This window comes from Annulohypoxylon truncatum (genome assembly GCF_022578515.1).
Source record: "Annulohypoxylon truncatum strain CBS 140777 unplaced genomic scaffold F4807scaffold_25, whole genome shotgun sequence".
Lineage (NCBI taxonomy): Eukaryota > Fungi > Ascomycota > Sordariomycetes > Xylariales > Hypoxylaceae > Annulohypoxylon > Annulohypoxylon truncatum.
Genome location: NW_025953811.1, coordinates 78,150 through 95,673, shown reverse-complemented (window position 1 = coordinate 95,673; position 17,524 = coordinate 78,150). Strand labels below are relative to the sequence as shown.

At 48.8% G+C, this 17,524-nt stretch overlaps 8 protein-coding genes and 1 non-coding gene across 9 annotated transcripts; 4 read left to right on the top strand and 5 right to left on the bottom strand.

Annotated features, from left to right (window-relative positions):
• The first annotated feature begins 92 nt into the window (after window positions 1-92).
• F4807DRAFT_166337 (uncharacterized protein) lies at window positions 93-912 on the top strand. The gene has a single exon (XM_047993397.1). The coding sequence runs from the start codon at window positions 309-311 to the stop codon at window positions 732-734; it is 426 nt and encodes a 141-aa protein (XP_047852289.1). The 5' UTR covers window positions 93-308; the 3' UTR covers window positions 735-912.
• A 523-nt stretch (window positions 913-1,435) lies between these two features.
• Window positions 1,436-3,458, top strand: F4807DRAFT_166339 (general substrate transporter). Its single transcript, XM_047993398.1, has 3 exons — window positions 1,436-2,021; window positions 2,105-2,810; window positions 2,877-3,458. The coding sequence occupies exons 1-3, from the start codon at window positions 1,570-1,572 to the stop codon at window positions 3,342-3,344; spliced, it is 1,626 nt and encodes a 541-aa protein (XP_047852288.1). The 5' UTR covers window positions 1,436-1,569; the 3' UTR covers window positions 3,345-3,458.
• A 642-nt stretch (window positions 3,459-4,100) lies between these two features.
• Window positions 4,101-5,946, top strand: F4807DRAFT_166390 (uncharacterized protein). Its single transcript, XM_047993400.1, has 4 exons — window positions 4,101-4,552; window positions 4,658-4,800; window positions 4,937-5,070; window positions 5,259-5,946. Exons 1-4 carry the CDS (start codon window positions 4,370-4,372, stop codon window positions 5,549-5,551), a joined length of 753 nt encoding a protein of 250 aa, XP_047852287.1. The 5' UTR covers window positions 4,101-4,369; the 3' UTR covers window positions 5,552-5,946.
• Window positions 5,947-6,357: 411 nt separating this feature from the next.
• F4807DRAFT_462210 (glycoside hydrolase family 17 protein) lies at window positions 6,358-7,716 on the bottom strand (the record flags this gene model as incomplete). The annotated part of the gene is made up of 2 exons (XM_048001793.1): window positions 6,358-7,595; window positions 7,653-7,716. 2 exons carry the CDS (start codon window positions 7,714-7,716, stop codon window positions 6,358-6,360), a joined length of 1,302 nt encoding a protein of 433 aa, XP_047852286.1.
• A 999-nt stretch (window positions 7,717-8,715) lies between these two features.
• F4807DRAFT_433274 (aminotransferase class I and II) lies at window positions 8,716-11,127 on the bottom strand. Its single transcript, XM_047998662.1, has 4 exons — window positions 10,448-11,127; window positions 9,875-10,388; window positions 9,318-9,809; window positions 8,716-9,264 (listed from the first exon to the last, which is right to left on the bottom strand). Exons 1-4 carry the CDS (start codon window positions 10,777-10,779, stop codon window positions 9,049-9,051), a joined length of 1,554 nt encoding a protein of 517 aa, XP_047852285.1. The 5' UTR covers window positions 10,780-11,127; the 3' UTR covers window positions 8,716-9,048.
• A 7-nt stretch (window positions 11,128-11,134) lies between these two features.
• Window positions 11,135-12,799, bottom strand: F4807DRAFT_166313 (putative actin-binding protein Fragmin). The gene has a single exon (XM_047993396.1). It carries the CDS (start codon window positions 12,526-12,528, stop codon window positions 11,347-11,349), a length of 1,182 nt encoding a protein of 393 aa, XP_047852284.1. The 5' UTR covers window positions 12,529-12,799; the 3' UTR covers window positions 11,135-11,346.
• Window positions 12,800-12,871: 72 nt separating this feature from the next.
• On the top strand, window positions 12,872-13,909 carry F4807DRAFT_433270 (ribosome-assembly protein 3-domain-containing protein). The gene is made up of 2 exons (XM_047998661.1): window positions 12,872-13,813; window positions 13,878-13,909. The coding sequence occupies exon 1, from the start codon at window positions 13,071-13,073 to the stop codon at window positions 13,296-13,298; it is 228 nt and encodes a 75-aa protein (XP_047852283.1). The 5' UTR covers window positions 12,872-13,070; the 3' UTR covers window positions 13,299-13,813; window positions 13,878-13,909.
• F4807DRAFT_t99 lies at window positions 13,581-13,694 on the bottom strand. Its single transcript has one exon. It is a non-coding gene; the product is annotated as a tRNA-Ser (tRNA).
• A 58-nt stretch (window positions 13,910-13,967) lies between the features above and the next one.
• Window positions 13,968-16,384, bottom strand: F4807DRAFT_166308 (uncharacterized protein). Its single transcript, XM_047993395.1, has 4 exons — window positions 16,220-16,384; window positions 15,641-16,158; window positions 15,123-15,589; window positions 13,968-15,056 (listed from the first exon to the last, which is right to left on the bottom strand). The coding sequence occupies exons 2-4, from the start codon at window positions 16,004-16,006 to the stop codon at window positions 14,420-14,422; spliced, it is 1,470 nt and encodes a 489-aa protein (XP_047852282.1). The 5' UTR covers window positions 16,007-16,158; window positions 16,220-16,384; the 3' UTR covers window positions 13,968-14,419.
• Window positions 16,385-17,524: the final 1,140 nt, after the last annotated feature.

Genomic DNA, 17,524 nt, shown 5'->3' with positions numbered 1-17,524 from the left:
AGTGCTTATGGACCAGAGTAATAATGTCCGTAGAGATTCTAGCATCAGCAGCACAAGGCTAATGATGCGAAAAAAAATTCTTCGTCAGATTTTGTTCGTACTTGGTACCGCGCATGCATGCAGTAAGAAGTGATCGATCGGTTGCGAGTGCCTACTTTAGTAGGTAGGCAGGTATAGGTATCCATATTTATGTCGGTATGTATGCATGGATCCATCGATGTATAATATAATTTCCAACCTTGAAGTTGCGTTCTAAGTTGTATTCTAAGTTTCCTCGTACCAATTTGCGGGATTCTTCGCTATAACTTATGCTAGATTATGCTAGCCTACCTACTGTGCTATGCAAGTTATGGGGGCTGTGGTTGGCTGTTATTGCTGTTTATGGTGGTTATGGTAAGAAAAACGAGAAAAGAAATGTAACACAGCATAAATTCGGAAGCTCGGAATATGGAACAATGGTGATTGTGATTTATCACACCCACTCTTTTGAAGTAAGGGAATTGCTGGATGTCAGGATGTATCAGTTGCTTGGCTCTCGTCCTAAGATCGACATTGAACACACCGCTCAGGCACGGAAAGAGGCGAAACAGATAGGGTTCTGGGCGACATTCCAGCCATGGCGACAAGACCGGTTCATGCAGCCTCTTTCTTCGAAAATGAACCAACCGTGGGCAGCGTGGGCAGCGTTGGCCAAATTCGGCTTGGCTCTCGGCCGCTTGCGATGGATGCCGTGATCTTTTGGCCGCCGTTCGACATCATCCCGTTGCCGCCGCCAGGCCCAGCATTGGCAGGCTGCGCTACAGGTCGCCAGGGGCCCAGTTGCCCATCGTGCCCTGCGCGCCCGCAAGGTCCGGTCCTCCTTCGACCCCACAAGGCTCCAGCATGAGTCGAGCTGTGGACCGGAGAAGTGGGTAGATATGACGAAACGCGGATGACGATCTTCAGGACATCCCCATAATAAAAATCAAATACAGATTTTTTGCCATCGGCTACAAATCACAAGTGTCACAATTCACTATTATCGTGAAGTCCGTACGTAATCCAGGGCCATGTTGGGACGGCGCGGTCTCCGGGGGGCGCCCACTATTGTATGGATTTATTATGGGCTCCCGATGGGTTCGCTCTAGGTTTTCTCTCACACACCTCAGGCGTTATGATGACATTTCCTCGGTCCTTGCTCGGTGACATCCACCCGCAACTGAGAGACTCCAGTTCTGAAGGCACCGGACCCTTTTTTATGATTATCTGGAGCGTCTGGAGTGTCTCAAGCGTCCGGAGGGGTATGGGGGAGGCTATGTAAGCAGATCTTTGTATCTCAACATAAACATATATAAAATGAGGCTGGTGGACCGTGGACCCCTTGGACCCCTTGGACCCCTTATTCCCCCAAACGAGCCTGGACCTCCTTCTAGTCTATTTCCCTACCTCTCCATCTCTCCCGCAATCTTTATTCTTCCCCCTTCCTATCTACCCCGTCCTTTTCTCCCCCTTCAGCAGGCCTTCCCCATACTGCCCATATCCGGTTGAAAATTCTCCTGAGCGCGACTTAGACGGCTGGACTACGACAATATGGGGCACACAGACGACGCCAATGGCGCGCCCACGTATTGGGGCACGTCCGGAAAGAAGTTGCAGCATCTGATCACGGCGGTAGCGACGACGGACTTCTTGTTGTTCGGCTACGATCAAGGTGTTATGTCCGGCATCATCTCCGCCCCGGCCTTCGTTTCAGATTTCCCCGAGGTCGACGGTGACAGCACGTATGAAGGCTTCGTAGTCTCTATATACGCCGTAGGCTGCTTCCTCGGAGCCAGCTTTATCCTCTCTTTCGGCGACCATCTCGGTCGCCGCCGGTCTATCTTCCTTGGTGCTACTATCATGATTATCGGTGTCATCATCCAGATCTGTTCTCAGCCGACCGGTGCAGGTGGAGGTCCGACAGCGCAGTTTATCATAGGACGTTGTATAACGGGAATAGGAAACGGTATCAATACGTCGACGGTGCCAACTTATCAAGCAGAGTAAGTAATTATTCTATCCAAGCCTCTATCTATCCCTATTATGAATTTCACTAACACTCGACTTCCTTTTTCCCCGTCGACAGATGCAGTCATTCACACAATCGCGGTAAACTCATCTGCATCGAAGGCGGCAACGTTGCTATCGGAACTTTGATCGCGTACTGGATCGACTATGGGTGCACGTACGGCCCGCACGCTTTCGTCTGGCGTTTCCCGATCGCTTTCCAGTGCGTCTTTGCTCTCGTCGTCCTCGGTCTCATGACTCAGCTGCCCGAATCTCCTCGTTGGCTATTGAGCAAGGACCGCAACGAGGAGGCGTCTACGGTACTGGCAGCTCTTAACGGAACGCGCCGCGACGATCCCACCGTCCAGACCCAGCAGGCTGTTATCGTTGACGCTATCCGCGCGTCTGGTCACAAGGGCGGTGTGACGTCCATGTCGGACCTGTTTACCAACGGCCCTACGCAGCACTTCCGCCGTCTGTTGCTGGGTGCCTCGTCTCAGACGATGCAGCAGCTGAGTGGTTGCAACGCCGTTATCTACTACTTCCCCATTCTATTCCAGACTTCGATCGGCACCTCGCACAACTTGGCTCTGCTGTTGGGAGGCGTGAACATGGTTGTGTATTCCATCTTCGCTACGACCTCGTGGTTTGCCGTTGAGCGGATCGGGCGCAGAAAGCTGTACCTCATCGGCACCGTTGGACAGTGCTTGTCTATGGTTCTTACTTTCGGTGCTTTGATTCCCGGAACTGAGGAGGCGGCCAAAGGTGCTGCTGTTGGTCTTTTCGTAAGTTCTACATATACCAAACCCCCTTTTCGTTCGTGAGAATAGGGGCTAACATTGTAACAACAGACTTACATCGCCTTCTTCGGCGCGACCTGGCTGCCGCTACCGTGGCTGTACCCGGCCGAGATCAACCCGCTCAAGACGCGAGCCAAGGCCAACGCTACTTCGACCGTGTCCAACTGGCTGTGGAACTTCTTCATCGTCATGATCACGCCCGTGCTACTGGCCAACACCGGGAAGAGCGGCTGGGGAACGTACCTGTTTTTCGCTATCCTTAATGCCATGTTCTTCCCCGTCATCTACTTCCTCTATCCCGAAACCGCGGGCCGTACTCTGGAAGAAATCGACGTCATCTTCGCAAAGGGCCACTCCGAGAAGATAAGCTACGTTAAGGCCGCTCAGGAGCTGCCCCGTCTTACCGATGCCGAAGTCCGGGAGAAGGCTCGCGAATACGGTTTCTCGGACGAGGAGGCTACGGTTGACACGCTCGAGAAAGCCGAGGTCTTCATGTCGACGCCGCCTTCTACTGATTAAGGGGGTTTTTACGTGGCGGTACGATTGCGAGAGACAAAGATGTGATGGATTAATGATCGTCATTTTTTATATCGGTTACGTTGGTTACGCTCAACTTTCTTAGGGGTTGGGCTTACGACAACTGCTATGATATATGCGCGGTCTTGAAGTCGTCATAAGGCACGACAATGAGGTTTCTTTTAATCTTTTTTTTTTTTGATCTCTTTTATTTTTTATTTGTTTACTGGCATGAGTACCTCGAGTTGGTACGGCATTGTATTAGGAGTCGAAGTTGACTCTTTACACATTGGGAAACATTGGTGCGTAGTAGGAAGATCTTAGTAATTGTTCTTTCGTTATTTATTTCTTCGGGTTTGTCGATATACCCTCGGGCGAGCAGAGACTTGGTCTGAAACACGTTGGATAGAGACTGAGTATAGATCTCTCCAGTTGTATTAGAGATACACAAAAACATACCTACATAGATGGGCAAGCACCCCATGAGCATTTGGATAGTTCATCAATACCAACTGCATCATCACATCTTGGCGGTTTCGCTGTTTTTAATCGCTCAGCCGTGAATCTTTCCTCTTTACGGACGTTTGAGCCTCTGGTGTTGTTATCAAGCTATAACAACAGGGGCATTAAGCTTAAAGCGTCGGCATATCCCAATCCGTAAGGGGATGTAACCACGTTTGCATGAGGTTTCCACCAACCCCATTGCCGACGTCACTTATAGGCAAAAGCCGGTTCACGTCACGCCAAAATGTGACGTCGATTCCGCTGATAGCTTATCGTGAACGATCGCAAGGGGTTGCGTGATTCGAGCCTCATAGCGTACTAAATCATGTACGTAGACGCATAGATCCACGTATAGGCCGACATGCCCCCTGGATTCCCGAGAAGGAATAGTTAGTTATCTGGTCTGTTTGGTCTATTACTTCATAAGATAGATTCACTATTCACTACCGTTCACTAGCCCATCCCTCCACGAGTACAGCTCACTCGAAGAAACGGGACCCTTGCTGCGTATAGCCAAGACCATTATGGCAGCTGTTCTAGCAGCCAATCATTCCCGCATATGGCTAACGCTATCGCTGCTGCTCTTCCTCTCGATCCTTACGGGACCCGTCGGGGCCCAAGACCCGACACCTACCATAGTCTCCGTGTTTTTACCGTCCTACGGACCGACAGACTGGGCCGCGCTACGAGGCAGCATACTCTCTCGCGTACGTACATATGTCTCCTTTTACGGACACTAAGCCCATTCGCTCACTCACCCGCTCGCTCACACCATCGCAACTAACTCCTGCATCTGAGGTGACGTCGGGTAGAACGACGCTGAAACTACTTACACCATCTTCTGCGCTCCGGACCAGAGCCACAGTTGCAATATCGGCGGCGGCACCTTGCTCCCGTTCACGTTCGCCGAAGGGCCTTCAACGTACCACTACGAACGGACAATCGATTCTACAATGCGAGTCTCGTTCTATTTCATCGTCATAACGCACTTTTCTCCTTCCTATCTCATCATCCACTCCTACCCCCTCTACACGAGCATATCTCTCTCACTCTCCCTCCTCTTTCGAACATACAGCTAAACATCCCAGCAGCTCCATAACCCAAGCCTGTCTCCTATCCGACACCACCGCCGCCACCTGCAGCGGCTCCACTTCCCTCGGCTCGATTACTCTTGGCCCCCTATCCGGGCCTAGCTCGACCTCCGTCGCGCCTTTCACGCTGACAGGTGAGCCCCCTCTCCCCTCTCCTCATCCATCGAGAAGCCCATCGCGTAAGTAACGGCTAGCGAAACACTTTAGTCTAGCCAGAACCAAGAGTGCCAGGATTCTCCTTTTCTCGGCACATTGCCCAGAGCAGTACTGTAGATATATGTCGTGCGTATCCGCTGACTAACCTCGTCCCGTTGCTCTCCAGGCGCTTCCGTCCGCTGGGGCGCCCTCACGCTCGCCGCGCCCCCGCTCACGAGCACCGCGAGTGGCCTGACATTCACGTACTACGGCTCCGGCGCGCCGGAGTCCACTGCTAGTAGCGACGCGGTTGCGACGGCGACGATGACGATGGACAACGAGAGCGCGACCGGTACTTCCTCGGCGCAACCTGGGACTACTAGTGGTGCCGGGAGCTTGAGATGGAGATGTAGTGGAAGCGAAACCGGTGTTACTGTCGGGTTCTTGGTAGCAATTTTGGTTTGTGTCCTGCTGTGGTAAACTTGACCGATGCGAGGAAGCTGGAACTGCTTTATATGATCCAGGCTCGTTTGGCGTGCAGTCGTCTCATGTTGCTAATTGCTACGGGAACTGCATTGATTAATTGGAATCCGTTTCGTTAGAGGGCGAAGAGCTTCCAAGTCCAGGACAGAGGTAGCGCCCTTGATAAATGTGAGAAAAGGGGTTGGGGAGTATCCTGACTCGGCTTCTGGTCGTGGTACAGCTAATAAATATATAATTATAAGCCATTGATTACCTGTATAGAGACGAAGAGGATGATCCAAGAAACAAAACAGAGCAGTGGATGACAAATGATATAGGCGTTATTCCTTATGATATTATAACATATAGTAAATGTCTAGGCCTCTAGACATACTCTATATGATATGTCATGCAACCCACTTTCAATGGACGTAGGACGTTCAAAAACCCCGTACATTGCCACATATGCTTACCTAGAGGTCTGTCTAGTCAGTGACTTCGAGATTCTCAAGTTTTATCTGGATTTTATGGCTTGATTGCATCCGTTTACGTTAAATAAAACACAAGTCTATGGAGCTAGCGAGCTCCGTGGCTGGAAACTAGAGGGAAGTATAGCGTCAAAACTGTTTCACAGAGAATGGGAGCAATGCCAGTCAAATCGTACACATCTCCAGTCTGGGGCTTCCTCTAGCTAACTGGTCCCTGTCGTCATCATCATCATCGCCATCCACTCAGCCAACTGTTTCCATGCATATTCCTGACCTCATTAATTCGTAAGTGGGTCTCACTTGGAGACCATCTGTCCGTTAATCACCATCGCCGTCCTACTCGTCGCTAGGCGAATACCGTCCTCCCATGCCCCAGAACTGCTCAGCCATGAACGTTCCTGCATCGGGCTTCTTCCACATGTCGTTGAAGGCTGTGAAGAGTATCAAGTCATTCGCGTTGTTAGTAAACGCGTTCTTGATAGACGATAGCGCGGTCGACTGTTGGCCTATGCCGGGTACGGCCGCGCCGTTCGCTTCTCCTTGCCAGGGCCATCCCGTCTCCGTAACCACAATGCGCTTGCTCGAGTCGGATAGCTTGCTGCGAATCTTACTGACGGTAGAAGTAATAAACGATCCTGCTTGGTTTGGGCCCGTATTGGGGTCGAAGAAAGGGTGGACGTTGACAGCACAATAGTCCGACTGGTCGCAGAGTTCGGGGTGAGACAGCATGGCAACGAATGTATCCACGACGACGACAGGGCCTTGGTATCCGGCGGCCCTTAACGCAGATCGCGCCTGACTCAATGCGCTAAGCGACTGGCCTACAGTTGCTCCGCCGTTATTGACTAGTTCATTGCCGACCGAGACGGTGTCAACGATACTCCAATCGTGATTAACGCCGGCAGCCATAGTAGAGACTGATTGTTCTACAGAGTTGATGTCATAGATGCCCAGGAAGAGCTTGTTTCCGTGTTTCTTGGCAGCAGCATATGCTGTTGCCACCTGATTGCAGTCAACGCCATACAGACGCATTACGCCGTAGTCTTTGGCTATGAGCGCGAAATCCGCGTCAACCTCGCTTGCAGACTTGCAGCCTCCACTGCCCTTGTAAGGAGAATAAGTGACACCATGAAGGGTGCCTCCGCCAGAAACAGGAGGGGACGGCGGAGGAGATGGCATAGAAGATGGCACGGAGGATACTGATGGTGCTGGACTGGCTCGTGACGATCTAGGAGATGGGACGGGTTCAAAAGTTGACACATGCTTTGAAGTGGGTGAAGCTGATGTAGACGGCGCTGGGGGAGTAGATGCCCCCGATGATACAGCCTTAGTAGGCACAGGGGGGGCAATAACTGTCGACGTGGATGGAGCCAGTGTCTTGTGCGTCTCTACTGATGCTGGAACGTAGACAACCGTCTCAGTGGTGGTATGAATTGGTTTGTTGTTTTGGTCTACATAGACCACGACTTCGGGGATCTCAGTAGTTGTACTGTACGTAGTACCTGTAATGGTGATTTTACCCCCTTTTGGAGTAATGTCCCTGTTCGCCTTGTGGTGGTGGGCATGTTGATGTCCTGTTATTAGATTAATTTAAGTAAGTTAAAACAAAGATATATAGAATAGTGACTTACGAGGCTGTCCAGCCGTCAGGTGGAGAAGGGAAAGAAACGTAAGAGAAATCGTGATAGACTTCATGGTATCGATGCGTCAATATGACGAAGGATACGTTAAGAATCAGGAAATCGCGGAACGCGGTGGAAATGTATGAAACAAATAACGAACGACCTAAATTGTTAGTGAGGCAACTATGTGCGAGAATGAACGAACGAACGAACGAATTAACGAACGAGTGACTGAGAGCGTGAAGAAGGTGAGAAACAAAAAGGGACAAAGGAGTGGAATTTGAACTGGTGTTCGTAGGTAAAAGGGTATATCAAGGAGTTATGTTGAAGTTCTAGACTCGAGGGTCCAACTTCAATACAAGAAAAGGTGCTAACAATGCTGCAATTATTGTGGCGGAAGTTGCCCCGGCATCGAGATCAAAGGAGGGAGAAACAATAAACACGGTAAGACGCGCATTCCCTCGAAGGGGAGCAAAATATTGTGGTGAAGGAATGCTGGCGTTGCAAGGGAGAGGAAATGTCAAAGATCAAAAATAAGGGAGGGCACACCATAGTGCATAGTAGGTAGGGTAAGTGGAAATCGAGGACATAGCTAGGTGTAGTACTTACTATCTTTGTTCTCGATATCAATAGATATCGATTATTGACACTACCTTGTTGGAATATTCAGACGGCAACGAGAAGAGTCAACGAAAGGTAAACTAGACGACCCTGAGCAGGTAGTCGAGTGTAAAAGATTGTAAGGGTGTAAGAGTATAAAAGAGTGTGATTTAATACAGGTGCGTGTTCTACACGTAAAAAATGAACGATGAGAATAATAGAGGTGAGGTGAAGGAAGGTGAAGAAGGGTGAAATATTTGGGATAGTATGATGAGGGAAAACGTTGGATATAGAAGATAAAACCGCCTCAATTTCATCTAAGCCCTGTAAAAAACAGGAACTTAACGGCAAGAACGCTAGCAAATAATACCTTCGGATTAAAATAGGTACACTAGTAGAACTCTAAGATATGGATGTCTCACTTCCTTCAATGACTGAAGGAAAGTACATATCACCTTATAGGCGTACCTACCTGGTACTTCGGGACAGCCTGACCCTTCCTCGTATCCAACAAGGCAAACTTATTATTAGGAAGCTGGCATGTGATTTGTAAGAATTAGCAATTAGTATCCAAGTCTATAATCTGATATCTATCGCAGCTTGCCTCCTTTTCTCGTCCTGTATACATTCATGACCAAACCCATCTCATACGGCTCGTCCCAACACCCGTCCGCATTATCGTCGAGCCATACTCGGGTCGTAACATAATATTTGGCCTCTGCGTCAATATCGAGCATCTTCCTCTCGTACCATTTCGTAAGACGACGTAGAGTAGCAGGCGAGATCACGAGAAGCCGAATGGTTACTAAGCAGCTAGGGTCGACTGCCGGCTTGGCTTCCGAGTCATTATTTTTGTGATGGCGTGCCGAATCGTCACTCCGGCCTTCTCGATCTCCTTCTTCGACAAACCCGACGTGATACAAACCTTGAGCGCAGGCTTGATATTTATGTCATTGGTTCCGATGCTCCCATTCAACATCACGCTCTTTAACCGTGTGACTAGCACTCCGTTGGCAAGCGCCTACATCTCTGTGAGTAGATAGATCATGGCGGGGGTAATCTCTAGAAACTTACTTCGTCCGCGATGTCGAGGAACAGTCGCTCCTGGTCTTCGTTGCTTAACCGTCTCGACGAGACCACCTCGGGCTTAAACACGAGTAACATGACCGGGTTTTCGGGGTCGCTCGTGCATTGCACCCAGTCGCTTCGGGGGTCGAGTTGCGCCCTCATGGCTCGGATGTTTTCCCGGCATTGGAGCAGAATATCAGGGTTGCACTGTAGAACATTCAGAGTCTCGCTGGCTGTGACGGCCGCCATAGCAGGTAAAGCGGCAGAGTAGGTGTAGGATGCGGCATTGATACGTTGGTGTCTTACAACGTCCTTCGAACCGGCACAGAATCCGCCCGCTGCGCAGAGAGGACCCGCCAAGGACCCGATAATCATATCTACGGCCTCCGAGTCTACATTCTGTGCCTCGGTAAGCCCTCGTCCGTTGTGGCCGAGCACGCCGAAAGACCAAGTCTCATCAAGAGCAATGCGGAACTTGTATTTTTCCTTCAGCTCCACCTAAAAATGCATTCTTCATTAGCTAAACAGCCCAACAGAGTTCGAACCAGGTGAGGAGAGCTTACGAGCTTAGGAAGGTTAGAGCAATCTCCGACCATCTCAAATAGACCTTCCGTCACGATGAATCGCCTGGTCAGAATCTTCTTCTTTGCTTGTTCCTCGACCACCTTCTTCATAACTTGCTCCAGGTCTTCCATGTCATTATGTTCGTACCATTTAATGATGCTCCGGGAAGCTTCCAGTCCTTTGCGAATAGAGTAGTTGACCATCTTATCGGCCACAATGACATCCCCTCGCTTGCAGAAAGTTGGAATAACGCTCGAGATAGTTGAGAAAGCGTGAGAATAAACAATGCTGTTCTGGGTTCCAAGGAAGACGGCGATGTCATGCTCGGTAGCCATGTGAACGTCCTGAGTACCGTAGAACTGCGGCGGACCGCAGGGACCAACTCCATATGTGCGCAGCGTCTGGATAGCTTTTTCCTTAATCGATTCACTCGCGTTTAGATTATAGAAGTTGTAGGAGGCTAAATTTACAACGGTCTTGCCGTTAGATAGCTTTACCTTCGGACCAGTCGGTCTATACTCGTGCTATTAGTAATCGCCCTCTACTTTTGTTTTTGCTGCGCTGATGCTTACCCGACAATCATGGGCTGTCTCTCGGATTCGGCTTCCTCAAAAGGGGTCTGCGGAGCGACGAGCGGTTCGGGCTCCCACTCCTTAACGAGCTCATCGATCTCATCTTCGCGAAGCTTCACGTAATTGGGACCGTGGGTAGGATAAGACGGCGAGAGGATGTATCGAACGAAGAATATAACAAGAACAAGTTCTATAGCGGATCGGATTGGGTCATTCTGATAGCTGGACTGGATGTATCGTATTAAGACGGCACTTCCGGGGACTTTCTGAAAGGCGTGAGATATCTCGTGCAGCGAAGACTGCAAGTACGCCTGAGCCTCGTGAAGGTCCATCTTCGAATTTAATCGTCGGATGATCAAGCGAGAGACATTGATGTTTCACCACGGAGTGTAGTGATGGCGTAAGGTGAAGTTTAGTAGGGGAGTGCTAATTGTGAATAATTCGAATGTAAGATGGCATTGTAGGGGAAGTCTAGGGGAAATTCGGCAACGAGATCCAAATCAAGTCAAAAAGGGTCCAAATCCTTTTTCTCCTATGCAGCATGTAACCAGGCAGCCCCCAGCTAAAGTTTACTTTCCACACGGATCACACGGCCTAGGGCGCTAGGGTCCAGGAACAGGGGGGCGCCTGCTAGCGTCGCGTCAAAATTGAGGCCGCCGCCCCATTTGCCATATTACTGCAATATTACCGTGCTTAATCCTTTTAATTGCATCTACGAGATATTACTAATGAAATAGTTTCAAGTCCAAGTTATTCAAGCTCATTAGCTTCACGATTTAAAAATCAATGTTGCGCCTATACAAGACTGGATTTTTTAGTACGAAATAATTCGGCGCTTGTGTCGAGTCCAGCAAGACGAAAAAGGGGTGGTAGTAGTGGCAGTAAAGAAAAAGCCTCCATCACGCCTCAAGAGCCTTGATAAATGCCGGACTTTCGTTGCCCTCGACTACCTTGGATATTGGGCTTAGATATGCTTTGTCATCGTCCTCTCCAAGTCGCCGAATGTATGATTCGGCCACCTTAATCCACATGGCCTTTTCTGTCTTGCTTGCTCTTGAACCTTGCCAGACCCAAACAGTATCGCCCGTGTCAAGAAGGAAAACATCATTGCTATCTAGATCTGCCTCGTTAATATCGGTGCCTTCTTTGACTATGTCGAACCTCAACTGGCCGGAGGCATCCGACAAGCGGAAAAGTCTGCGAGGGCGACGACCGACAGTGTGACCGCTAGACGAGATAATCGGCCGAGGGGCTTTAAGCGATTCCCCAACGTCTTCACCCCCTAGCATAGCAACAACAGTTCGAGACCTCGCTTCTTCTTGTGACAGCACTTCGACATCGATGTGCTTCGCAATGGTCATGTCGTGAACAACTTGGGCAGCCTTTGCTTTCTCCATCGGGCTACAATTCTTGCCCTGCCAGACCCAGATCTTATCCTTACGCTCCAATACGAAGACGTCGTTCTCGTCGAGACTCTGCCAGGTAGGTTCAACTTCGTAGACCATAACGGAGTCTGCCCGCTTAGCAGACGGATGCTTGAAGATCCTAAGCAGCATCAGAGTATCCTTCGGTTCCTCCTCGGTTTCGACGTGCGTGAAGCCAGAGCGAGCACCACCAGAAAGGATTCGGATGCGAGAGAACAGAGCGACAAAATCGTCGGAAGGCTCCTTCTGGAGCTCTCGATGCTGCGTTGCGACGCCATGTAAGAATTCGTCGAGCTCGACCGTTTTATAAGCGGCCGTGCCCGCTTCGTCTTGCGATGTCTTGCTTCCGAGCCAAAAGAAGATGTCGTGAGCAAGCTTCTGCTCACCATCCTTGCTTCCTACTTTGTACGAGTGCAAGACGATGTAACTGTCTCCCTCGTGAAAGTCGCCGTACCGATCTTTTGGCCACGGGACTACCTCAAAATCCTCGATTCGCCAAACGTGAAGACCGGCGGCATGTCCGACTTCCTGCCATGCAGGTTCTGTAGACGCTGAATTGTATTTGACCTTGTGATCAAGTTCTGATCCTATATTTTCGACATTGCTGTCCCTCCAGTCGTATTCCTTTAGGTGGACCAAGCCTTCGTGCGGCGCCATCTTGATATTATTGCAGTTGTTCGTTAGTAGGGAGGGTTTAGAGAATTACATGAAGAGAAGAAAGATGTCCAGGTGCTGTTGACGTAATGGGGATGGCTAGGTTGTTCCATGTCCCTATGTCCCCTGAAACACAAGCAAGGCGGGGAACCCTTGAAGTTTGAACTGCTCCTGGAAAACATCGTCTTGGGGATTGCATGTGAATTGATTACATAAAATGAATGAATATTTCAAATGCCTGCTGCATTTCCCAGATGCAGGTAGTTATTCGTTAAAATTATGACGACGACATAAACTGGCAGATATGTTTGTAGAAGTTAATAATAATACTTGGTAGCTTCAACGGTATGTGGGGTTACAGATTGGCAAGCCGCAAGACTGGCAATCTTGTAATAACCTCCCAAAACTTTTCCACCCACTAACAACAACAGCTTACACACTTACCTAAAGCTACAAACTACATTTACCTTCATTTCGATCGAGCAGACAATATCTCGAGTAACAATCGGCACATTTCCAAGAATTTGTAGAAAAGTCAACGAGAGATGTCAAACAAAGACAGTACGTCTCGGGAGTTCACCTCCTATTACCTCCAGCAAAGCACAAAGGAATTCGCAGAGGATCTAGACAAGATTCGCAGCGCCGACGACTTCAAAGGCGACGCGGTAGGCATGCTCATCAAATCCCTACAGCAGGGCACCGCTTTATTCTCGGCCGCAGACAAGGAGAGAATACTCGGGTCACAAAAATCCACCGGTTCGGAGAAGGAGTGAGAAATGAACATTCTAGGGAACGTGTTGATTGAAATTAATTTTCTTCTTGCGGGAGATGGGATCGGCTTGATTGTCCGGGAGAAGAAATATATGGCCTGTCGAAAATAGTCATATCTATTAGAGACTGCTGTGGAGAGCTATAAAAAAGGAGCTAAGAGAAACAACGATGTTACAGCCTTGAAAATATCGAACTCGTGAAATAGTTCATTAGACGACTGAACCAGCTCAGTTCCTGAGTCGTCATTGAGGAATGAAAAGGAAAAGGACCCAAGCTAAAAAGAACGACACGAGCAGGATTCGAACCTGCGCGCCCGAAGGCATGAGATCACACTGCACAAGAATGAAATAATTCTCGGCGATTCAAGTCTCACTCGTTAACCACTCCGACATCGTGCCCTACCGTCCAGTCTAGCGGTAATTTGTTGAAAATTTGCGATTTACGGCACTCTATATGGTTTAATTAATTTAGTGCCGAGGCTTGTTACATATCACATGACTTGGATAAATGTACACTAGTAGGTACCTGGTTGAATGTCTTCGCTCCTTAATCACTTACATAAGCTAATATGTTATGCGAAGTCTGTTAAAGCTTGGTACCTATTCCACACAGGCAACTGCCAGATACGTACGGTATAGTCACTATTATTATGCATACATAATAAGCTATTCTTATGCTATTGTTCATTGTATTAAACATTTAAATCTTACGTTACATACGTCGTGCAGAATGTAAACATAATATCACCATCAAAAGTTTGATATCACCTAGCCAGGTATCACTGCCGAAAGAAACGAGAGGGACAAGCACGCATTGGTAATATTTGAATATGTCTAACTCCGACTATGATCCTTGTAAAGAGAAACCCGGAAGTAACGCCACGGACTCCCAACGGCGTATCTCGTAAACGTCATTGCGCTTTGGAATAGATGGGACGTAAAAAGAACATCACCAAAACCCCCTCTCTACTGCTGATGTGGAAATAAGAAAGAGCCCTGAGATAAGAATAGGATCACGGTGACACCATACTGCTGTGTATTGTAACCCTGCCAACCCCTAAACAACATTTAGGTTCTCTTTCCCCCCGATTCTTGCCATGCACTACTCGACAGCCTGGCATCTTTTAACGTCGAATATCTAGGCTAGCACGCGTAGACTCGATAGACGGGCGAACAGAACTGCTAGAGCTCCTCCGCCTTCTTGCTCGTTGCTCGCTCGGATCTGATGGGTTCAGTCCGGTGGACCTCGCAAACAGATTAAGAATATCCGTCAAGGTAACAACACCGATCAGGCGGCCCGACAAATGAGACCCAGGTAAAGTGGAAGCCGGGGGGACGGAAGGGAAGTGACTACCGGTAAGAGATGTCTGCGAAGAAGAAGGAGTCGGGACGAAGACGGTGGGCCCTAGCGAAGGGGTCCCGGGTGCGGAAGGTGATGGAGAAGCTGATTCCACTATCCACATTCTATGTGAATGAGTAGCCACGAGTTTGGCCACCGTGTGCGCCAGCGTCGAGTAGGGATTGACATGGAAGACAGGGAACGAATCCTTGCCTTTCTCAACACCCTGTTCAGTCAAGATGACCGATATGAAATGCATACATGAATTCTGCAATAGCGGGAAGCTCGCAGCGTTAGTAAGGTGTTTGACATCCGCGCTAGAAATGTTACCAACGACATTTAAGCCATTGTCGACGACAGCTACGCTTGATAGGCCTTCTTGGTTCATAAGATTGAGGGCTTCTGTCAAAGGGCTGTCCGCACTGCGTGGTTGTTAGCAAAGGAAAAACGTGAACGCTGTAGAATCGGCAGACTAGTGGCGCGCATACTTAATAGCTATTATCTGTTGCGATCCAACGCCAACATCGCGCAAGAGCTTGGGGTAGAGATCATCGATGACACGGAAATTAACCCCTTCATTCCAGAAGAATTCGATAAGTTTCAACTGGCTTAGGATACCAACAACTTCCCCGTCATGATTGGTGACGAGCGCTCGGTGTACGCCGCTACCGAAAACCTCAATCGCTTTGGCTAGATCTTCGTCCCCTTCTAAGGTAACGAGCGACTCTTTCCGGAATATTGGCTGGACTTCGCGAAGAGGGATACTAACCCGGGCTTGGGCCTTCGTCGCCACTGTATCGTACAATTCGACCAAGTCCTCACTTGGATGCGCCAAACCGACTACGACTAGGATGTATGCGTTCAGGTCATTATAATCGAAGGTCGAGACCGGAACGGAGCTAGCGGCGTTTTCTCTAACGATGACAACGTTGCTCGAGGTATTCTTAAGTAGCGCCTAGGGACACGGTTAGAGAGGAGTTATTAGATAGGAATAAGTAGTGAGTACCATCGTCGCATCTTCCACGCTAGTATCCATTTCGACCCAGGAGACTTCATCTTTCGACACAAGCTCTCCGATTGCGATATCGCGCCAATCCCTGCCGGCGAAACGAGGGTTGTGCTGTCTCGGGGCTGGCGGATGATTGAGTAGTTCCTGAATGGCTGCTTGAGTAAAGGATGGATGTCTTTGATTTCGCGGCGAGGGTGGCAGCCCCCTCAAGTTCTCGGCGAAGCTTGAACGATGGCTATGAGAAATGACATGGCCAGGCTTGTGCAAGCTCGAAGCAGACCCTGTTCGTTGAGGGGGCGGCGGTGAGATGCTCGTTTCCTTCGAATCTCTGCCTCCTCGGGAATAGAAGGCGTTAGGATCCATGGTGAAGGGAGAGCCTGGTACGTGACAAGATTCCAGAGTAAGTAGGCAAAGTAGGCAAGTAGACAGATCTTTGTAGCAAGTATCGCTCTTCGCTTTGTCGTGAAGTTGGGAAGAGTCGGGATGACTTCCAGCTTTGAAGCTATAGCTGGAGCCTGAGAAACTAGTTTAGCCTTGCCTGGTTTAGGAACTTATGTGGCTTTTCATGGGGTTTACAGAAGAGAAGCTTCTTGGAACAGCTAATATCATGGTGTTACTGATTTTGTTATGCTGGTTGTGTCGGTGACGGCGCAAAGAAAAGGTCGATCCTTCAATCGGTGTAATTGGTGTTGAGGGACGAATGTAACATTGGAATGTAGGTATCATGGATGTAGGTATGTAGGTAGGGATGTATGTATGTATGTACCTATGTAGGTATACACCGGTGAGAGACGGGCGCTATTGCGCGAAGTATTACCTACGACTGTACGACTAGTAAAACATTCCCGATTGTCGACAATGCGACCGCCCCTCCCCGGACCGCCGTAACCCCTCCTTCACCTTCCCACACCGTCGTCACCCACCTGTCGTTGTGTCGATCCCGTAGTCCGAGTTAACTTTAATGGATCATTCTTATTTATAGGTACCGGAAGTAATATCGATACCTAATCTGTCTTCCGATCTTGGATGTGTATTTTGTACCTGCATACTACTTGTTATACCTATGTACTTCGATGTTTCAGGAAATCGTTGATGGTTCAAACTTAGCATGAAATAGGAAAAAGAAAAAAAAAAAAGAAAAAAAATCTTGGATGATCAAGATAATTGAAGTGGAAGGGGAGTTCTGCTTATATTTTCGATCGCATGGTGTACATAGTGCCCCATCAATAATGCAACTCTCGAAAAGCAAATAGAGACGAGATAAGTGGTAAATCTCTACCTACCGAAGATAGCATTTGACTTAATATAGGAGGATAAGATGATTGATCCTCCCCACGTCCATAGATCTATTCATTATACATAATTGCCCAAAACATTGAAACCATAAGCTGATGACTGGCCTTGACTTGGGTATAAAGTTACTGTGGTAGCTCGTGTTTAGCAAATAGGGATTAAGAGCATTTACACGGGTGTAATACGTGGCAGCGTGAAGAGGTAGGGCGTGTTCGAGACGCAAAACTCTGCGGCCAATCAACTGGCCGCGAGCTGTAGATATGCCAGACAGAAATCTATGCGAATCACCTCTTGTCGCAAGACCTGTCAATCAATTGGATCAAAAGGCTTGGAGCATCGAAGCAGCCTGATCTTATCAATGCCTACTGCTACGTACATACCGCGTATGTACGTAGGTAGGTTTGTACCTACCCATCCTCTATCGATAGATACACTTCACATGCGTAAGAGCGTGCCTGGTCTACTAGACTTAGTCGGGTAAGCCATACCGAAGCCGGCAATTATAAGCTTCTCTTTATAGTTAGTGACAATGCACCTGGGAACGTTGCTGGCTTAATAAAACATGTACGCACAGGCCAACTTGAATGC